General features: G+C 40.7%; 1 protein-coding gene across 1 annotated transcript in view; it reads right to left on the reverse strand.

Moving 5' to 3' along the window:
* Positions 1–4729: 4729 nt before the first annotated feature.
* aco1 (aconitase 1, soluble) overlaps positions 4730–8073 on the reverse strand; it is an 18338-nt gene continuing 14994 nt past the window's right edge. Inside the window, exons 19-21 of the mRNA XM_035675543.1 lie at positions 7838–7960; positions 6855–7040; positions 4730–6769 (exon numbers count right to left, since the gene is read on the reverse strand). Coding sequence (XP_035531436.1) covers positions 6653–6769; positions 6855–7040; positions 7838–7960 — 426 coding nt within the window. The 3' untranslated portion in view covers positions 4730–6652. The remainder of the gene's footprint in view (positions 6770–6854; positions 7041–7837; positions 7961–8073) is intronic.

Below are 8073 nucleotides of genomic sequence, written 5' to 3' on the forward strand. Positions count from 1 at the left end.
GTGCTGTAGTGAACCTGAGCCTGACCTGATGAGGGGAGAGGACATAAGATTTAAATATTGAATGATAGAAAATAATTCATAATAATAATAGTTGAGTTAATTTGCACACTAATTTGGACCACGACTCTCAGATGAAGATTAATTGGGAGAATGTGTGTTTTCTCTGCGTGTTTCTGTGTGATTCTGTCATGTCGTTGGTGATTTTGTCCTGTCAAGCAGTCTGTCTCAGAGGGACTTGTGCTACATCCACATGGAAACGCTAGACGCCATGATTGTCCAAAGTTAAAATATTTAAACTTTTTCACATCCTTAAAACTGGAGGCTCCCTCACACAAGGAGAGAACATGGGTATCTGGACAAGACGCTAATTACATAAAATAGCACGTACAAAATAATTACATTTGATATATTTGATTCCATTGTTTAATGAAACGGCATGACTAAACATCTGTTTCATTTTGCTGTCTCGCCATTGTGTCTGAGAGTTTCTGTTTTTCCTGTGCTGTCCAGAAGGTGCTGTCTGTCTGTCTGATTCCATGTGAATGCATCATTAGATCTTAAGCTGTAAGCTCTTACTCATACCTCACATTTACATGTTGATAACTCGTGTTGTCTACTTCCAGAAATGTTCTAGTTAACACTGTATTAGCTCTACTCATATCTGCACATTTACTTGTTTTGATGCATTCATTTGCACAAGAGAACATTGATTAGAGTTGTTAATTATGTACAACACTGGAATGAGTACATAAGGACCACATTGAGAGGTTGCAATAATCATGCTGTTATGGTGCACTTTAAAGCTGCTTTAAAGCTCCACGAAATGTTCCTTTAAGGGTCAGCCCTGCAGTACTGTATTATTTCAGGTTCAGGTAGTGCTTTCTAATAAGACAGTTGGAGAGATTCTTCAGATAACGATGTTGAAGCGATGTTTCTACCTCATTGGAGCATTTCTTTCACTGTCACTGAGAAGAACCATCGTTGAAACCGATCCCTCGCCCTCCGAGACTGTGCATGACACACTTGAATCAATCAAAGCAGTGTTCGGTGTGTGAATGTTAGACTTACAGACTACTGTATCTTACCTAGTGAAGCACTCAGGGGTGACTGAAGAACCACACTAATACATTATTCACCCATGCATTCAATTATGAATTAGTAGCGGTGGGGGATAATTATAGAATCTGTGTGTGTTAATGATGAAAAAGTGAAAAAGAAAACCTCCTCCGTTATGTCAATTGATGTTTCAGTAGCACTAATATGGATGATTTAAGTTTTATTGAATAAATTATGGAGCAAACTGTTATAATTGTGGCAGTGTATTTATTGTGTGTTTATGATGGGTGTCAGTTGGGTATTGGCTCCGGATTTTAGCCAAAATGGGAAATGTTTTAGTTTCATGAAGTTGACTTTGAACTTTTTTAATGGAAATCAATTTCATTTTGCATATTTAGCATTTACAGTTGGTCAAATCAACACCCAATGTCTTCCGTGGTTATTGATCATGTTGAAAACCATTGTTATTAGCCAGTCTCATGATACCTTGGGCTGAGTCTGTGTTCCTCACTTTACCAAAGCTCTGACCTCAAAGTATCAACATATATAAAGGTGTAGCCAAAACCTGTAAACAGCTGTGGCCTGCTCGCCATTTAGTTGGGCTTCGTGAGTGTGGCACCAACTATCACTACTGCACAGACTCTAGCTCTGAATGGCGAAAGATAGCAGCAGCAATATTGGAGTGGAAATGCGATGTCCTATATGTGGATCAAATCAAACAATTGAATAACATGAGATCCAGCCCATTCCCCTATCAAGATCTCCGGAGGGTAAACAGAGCATTGGTTATCATGAAACACATTTTTGAAATGAAAAAATGTTTATAAAGACAAAATGTGGTCAAGTAATCCTTGACAATTTAACTTCATTTTTGTAATCTGATTACATAATCCCAATTACTTGTATGACATCAGTTAATGCTGATGCAAAATTTGGACATGGTAACATGGGACTTTGTATTCATTTCAAATACTGATGTATGGTGATGGGATTCACAAACTTGGAATATACTTGTTTTGTGACTCCTTGTGTGCACGCTTGTGTGTGATGTGTACATTATTTTGTTGGTCAGTGCTGTCGTACACTCACATTCTGCTTGTGCACACACAGCTTATATGATAATGTGATGTAAGGATGGTTGGCATTTTGCTTCAGAAATGAGCGGTTTGTTTTGGTGATAACTCGTACTCCCTCCATGCTGTTTGCTTGTTGAACTGGTTGGACTATTAAGGTTAGCATGGAATTTATGTTTGAGAGCTGAAATTGTCATAGGTAGTGTTAGCGGTAATATAGGAGAGGGCTAGTAATTTGGGCTAGTAGGTTCCAGTAAGGAAAGTTGAGTCAGAGGACCAAGTGTCCATGCTGGGTGGAGGAATAATTTGTATTTGTCCAGAAATGGTTCCAGCTACTAACTCTAAATAATAAAATAAGACAGAAGTGGTAGAAGGTGTGTTTTTAAACTTTGGACAGAGCCAGGCTAGCTGTTTCCACTTGTTTCCAGTCTTTATGCTAAGCTAGGTTAGCTAAATTGTGACCCCTGACTTAATGCACAAGACTGTTATTGATCTTATTGCCAAAAGAAAAAAAAATAAGGGCTTAAAATATTGACCTGTTTCATTCAACAGTGAGAGTTTCAGATGTCGTAAAATGGCTGCTGTTTTGCTTTCTAGTGCAGTGGTTTACTCAATGATAGAAAAGGGGTCCCTTAAGGAAAAAGGTTGGGAACCACGGTTCTAGTGTGTAACCACCAGCACCTGCTCAGAGCTGCTAGTGTGGCTACAGACAAACTCAAAGGGTTAGGTGAATTGAAGTCTTTCCAAAGGTTTGAATAATTCAAATGTTTTCAAATGAGTTCCGACCATGCACAGGTTTGCAAGTGCAGCCCTCCCTAAGCTCTGTGTGCACATGCTGTAGGTGTGCTGGACCTTGGCAGGGTCATGTGTGTGGGCAACACGTGCAGCTGGCTTTTCATGTCAACTTTTCAACTCCACACCTCCCCCACACCGACTTTTTCCATCCCTCTGTCTCTTTCTACTGTGACGTCCTGAGCTGCAGACAAACGGCGAGTGTAACATGAACCTCAGAATGAATAATGAGTGGTGCAGGAGGAGGATGACAGTGAAGGTGTCAGGCATCCATCTCTGTTTTCCCTGACAACCCTGATGGTTAAAAGTGCCCCCATAGCAGCAGGACAGTGAGGTCTTGTCATCTGGATTTATTCTGGGAATCTGGGCATTTGCATTATTACAACCTGGGTGTAGTTATTATTTGAATAATATTTTTTACATGAGGTACTATTTATAGGCCACTTCCACTGCGTTTGACTTAATTTATTTATTTTTGTTGAATTAGGCAATACATTTAAATTCCACACCAGAACTTCCAAGCAATGTGGAAGAAGCTTTTGAAACATCATTTAGACTGGACTACTACTTAGACTTTGTCAAAAGTCGGTTAGTTAGTTTTGGGATACAGCCTGTACATTTACATTTTGGCTAATTGCCATTAAAAGTATGCTGAATTAGCCTTTAGCACTTTCTGCTTGCAGTGTACCCATGGATGTACAGACAACTGTCACTGCATTACTTTCACACTGACAAAAACCTAAAAACGTGATGATTCATGATGTTCTGCTGTTATAGCGAGTGTCTTTTTTTCCATGATTTCTAAGCAGAATTATAGACATCAAGATAATGATTCCCCTGGCACGTGTAAGTCACGATCAACGATTTTTGACACAGATTGCAGCAATCAGTCGCTAATCGATTTAAAGTACCTGAATCAGCGTGAGCTGTGAGTCACATCCACTGCTGACCGTGTTGGTGAGTGGGCAAAGTCAGCAGCCAAACCACAATACTGTACTGCCTGAACTACCTGCAAGCACCTGTCTCCTGTTTAAAAGACATGGTGTCATGGATTTGAGTGTTTCAAATACTGCAGCTTCATGTGTTAGATGCACTATATATGGAACACTGCCACCACATGCACTTCATTTGTAACTGCTTCAGGGGGAAACTGGGATTTAATTTAGCTTCTGAGGGCTTTCAAACATCTGGTATTTTACTCCTAATGCTGTTTCAACTTGTACATTGTATTTAGTGTGTCTGAAATACAGCAGTGCTGCTCATATTACCTGCATTTCAGTACAAATGTGGCAGTACTATATGTGTTCCCTCTCATTAAACCCGCACAGCGCACCCTCCAGCTGGTTAAGTGAGAACCGGATAGAAAATGTTCCCACTCACAGTGTGAAAGAACATCAGAGACAGCTCAGCCAACCACAAAGCTCTCAATTCTCCTCTCCATGTCAGCTTTAAAAAACTCTACCGTAGACAAGTGGCTTAAAAACTCAGTCTTTTCCTAACTTTTGACAATTCTTTGAAAAATCCAGGATCAGTGACAGCAGTGTACAAACAGCCTTCAGCCTATTTATGGACTTCAAGAGCTCGTGGGAGCTATTTTAAGGCTCATATTCTCGAGTGTATTAAGAAAAGACAAGCATTCCAATATAGTCCCGTAATTGTGCTAGCGTTTGAAGTTCAGAGCGCTGCTACAATGAGTTTCAAGCTGACTGGAACAACACACATTTATGTTGGTCCCTTTGACAAAGAAATCCAATTAAATTAGAAAAATTCAAATAGAAAATGAAATGTAATCCATGACAGGAAAACCATTCCAAACAAAGAAAAATCACATTTTATTCTATTTTTCAGTAATGTGTGGCGTAATGCATTCAGGCATAGTGTAATGAACATGGTACAGTTAAACAAAAACATGGTTTTATCAGTCTTGTCAGAGTGTTTCAGGATAAACGAGCATAAACACACAGTTATCTTTGAATTAAGACGATCACATAGAAAGTCATTAAGGCAGACACACTGACAAAAGCAGATTTATAATACAGTTTGGAATGTTTTCTATACAGTGATCAGAGAGAGGCGGGAAGGACAACATGACATTAAAATGAATGTTTGTGACCGAGAGTGACAACCTGAAGGGAGAAACAGTGCTGTCACGCTGCCATGCCAGGTAACCATTACTGTATTACAGTATTCCACCAGTGGCTTCAGATGGAAGAATGAACCAGAACAATATTCTGAGTCAGGTCACACTCCATTTCTTCCTTTATGATTCACAACCAATAACCAAACACCTCACACAAACACCTCACCTTATGGTCCATTCAGTAGCTTTTCCTGAGCTTTCAATCATATCAAAAGGTCTTCCTCACCAGTATACCCAGTCATTGTGCAACTGTAGATGTCTTCATTGTTTCCTGAGTGCTTCAAGGACTTCTCTAAGGTTCATTCTTTTTGTCATGGTCAAGAATGAACATAGGTCCTTGTTTTTAAAGATTCTTTCTGGTTTATTACACCGTGGGTCGTTTCCATAAGAGGGATTTTATTGACACTTCGTCTCTGATTGCTGCGGTGCTGTTTATGATTAATGGAAATGTGAAGGGATTCAGTGCTCGGCCTCAAAGTCTACAAGAACTGAGCAGATCTTTAAAGTAGTTTGTAGCTTGTTCAGAATGAACTCTGCACAGCTGCGTCGAACACAGCGGCTGTGGATGGAGACGTCGCCAGGGTGCGTTTGTTTTGCATTACTCACCCAGACACATTGTGTGTGTATCCTTGAGGTCTAACGTGGCATTTCTATGCATTTCCTTCCTCATTCAACAATGCAGAGTCATTTCTTGAAACCTTGTTTACATACGTTACCTAGCTTCTTCTTCCCTGTCTTTGTTGGCACATTACTGCCACCTGCTGATCAGTGTGCTTGCTGCACTTATTATTACACTGACAGTAAAATGGAACCAGTCTTTGGACTGTGTCATTACCTCTGTGCTGCCTGCTCTGACACCCTGCTAATCTAACTTCCTCGTTTCCTCAGTAGTGATAGAAGAACTGGCCTTGAAAACGTCTTCAGTCACTAACTCATTGCTGTACGTGATCTTTTGTTGTTGTTAAACAGATGTTTTTTGTGGCCGTCTTCAAAGACAGGCAGCAGGATTTCAGTGTGGTGACAGGGAAGGAGGGAGAGGACAGGAAGTTAGCCAAAATGCTGATTTAACTTACATGGTACTGTTGTACCAGAGAATATCAGTTGCTACCATCAAGTTACACATTTTTACACCCAGTTCTGTTTATTGGCAATTCAATCGGATCAGAACTGAGACTAAAACTAAGACCGAAGTTGTAATAAACCGGATTAATCCTTTCCCGAGTACTACTGTCTCTGACTCAAACCAATGACTAAAGTAAACATTCAAACACCCCCACAGAGAGCATGCAGCAATGAGTTAATCTTATTAATATGAAATACTGGAGGACTTCTGCTTGAGCTGACACTTTAACTCTTTAAATCTTCTTAACTAAATATTAACATCTCATATATATTGACCCCCAGGTCTGCTCTGCAATTAAAAGTAGTAGCAGCAGTCTCAAAAATGACAATATTGTGATTATTGGCTCTTTGCACCAAACGTGGACAATGACTGGATTCTTTTTGGACGGTATTCTTCTGTCATCCGTTACATGAGCTCGCTACGGTGGCTGAGGATTAGAAAAAAACATGTTGCTCTGTTCCTGTTTGGTTAGTTTTCGGACATTTTGCGGATCATGTAGTTGAGGATTCCTCCGTGGTGGAAGTACGTCAGCTCCACGTCGGTGTCAAACCTCATCCGCACTGGGAATGTTTTCCCTGTGTCGAGCTGTGAGGGCAGAGAGAGACAGCGTCAAGCGTCACATTACCTAAACTGTGGAACGATGTTGTACAACATCGCGTCCCTAACGAACCTTCACGTCCACCGTCATCCTGGGCGTGAGCTGCTCGGGGATGATGACGGTGTAGCGCTCTCGGCCGGTCAGTCCCAGGCTGTCAGCTGTGTTCCCGGGTAGATACTCCAGAGGGATCACTCCCATCCCAACCAGGTTACTGCGGTGGATCCGCTCATAGCTCTCTGCTAACACGGCCTTAACACCCTAAAAACAAACAAAAAGCTCATTATACACCCTTTAACATTCGCTTCTTCCAGCAACATCAGTTCCACACTTAAATCACGTGATAACAACTATATTTATTTTATGTTCCGAATGTGCCCTTTTTTTCCACAAAATGAACAAAACTCAGGGTTTCTGCAAGGGTTCACCTAAATTCAAGACTTTAAGAGCTTTTTAATATCAGGGTTTTCAAAAGTGAACAACTGTCACGTTCAGTTTATAATTCAGTAACGTCTACAGACAACCACTTCCAGAAACATTTTCTAACCAACATCACTGCCTACAGCAGGCAAGAGGAAATATTTCAGACTTGTTAATACTTTACAACCTTCTGAATTAAACAATTTCAGCAGTTAGTCTCAGTCATTATGGTGGTGTCAGAGTTCATCTTATTTCTTTGGTAATGACTTTTCTAAAATGGAGAACACAGCAAGTCAAAGTAGGTGAAGGGGATCTATTCAGGGCTGCATCTCCAATTTCATTTATTTACTACACCACCAACAACTGTGTCAATCAGCATTCAAACATTGATTGAGTTGTCTCCTGCCTGCATGGGAAGCTGTTACGTGCTCTGTGTCTGTGACTGCTTGTTGTGTGTTCTTTTTATGTCCCACACTGTGAATCAGTTTCCCTCTGGAATCAGTGAGTTATTCAATCAACTCACCAAACTGCTTCCACCAGTGACGACAATGTGATGCATGATGTGAGTCTAGCTTAATGTTGTTTACAGAATATGATTATGCATTTTCTTTTCCTGCTTACTAAGACGTGATCCTTACCAGTAGAAAGGGGCCCTTTGCTGCCCAGTCTCTGGAGCTGCCTGAGCCGTACTCCTTCCCTGCTAGAACCAGCAGAGGGACTCCTGCCTGCTGGTATCTCTCTGCAGCATCAAACACATCCAGCTGCACAGAAAGAGAAAATTATGAAGGAGTTAGTCCAAATGTAATAGTCCATGTAGCCTACATGGACCTCAGTGTTCAAACAGAAGCATCTTGTAGAAGTTTTCCTGCTTGTT

Source organism: Morone saxatilis, unplaced genomic scaffold (genome assembly GCF_004916995.1).
Source record: "Morone saxatilis isolate NCDOM2014 unplaced genomic scaffold, NCSU_SB_2.0 Contig4, whole genome shotgun sequence".
NCBI lineage: Eukaryota > Metazoa > Chordata > Actinopteri > Moronidae > Morone > Morone saxatilis.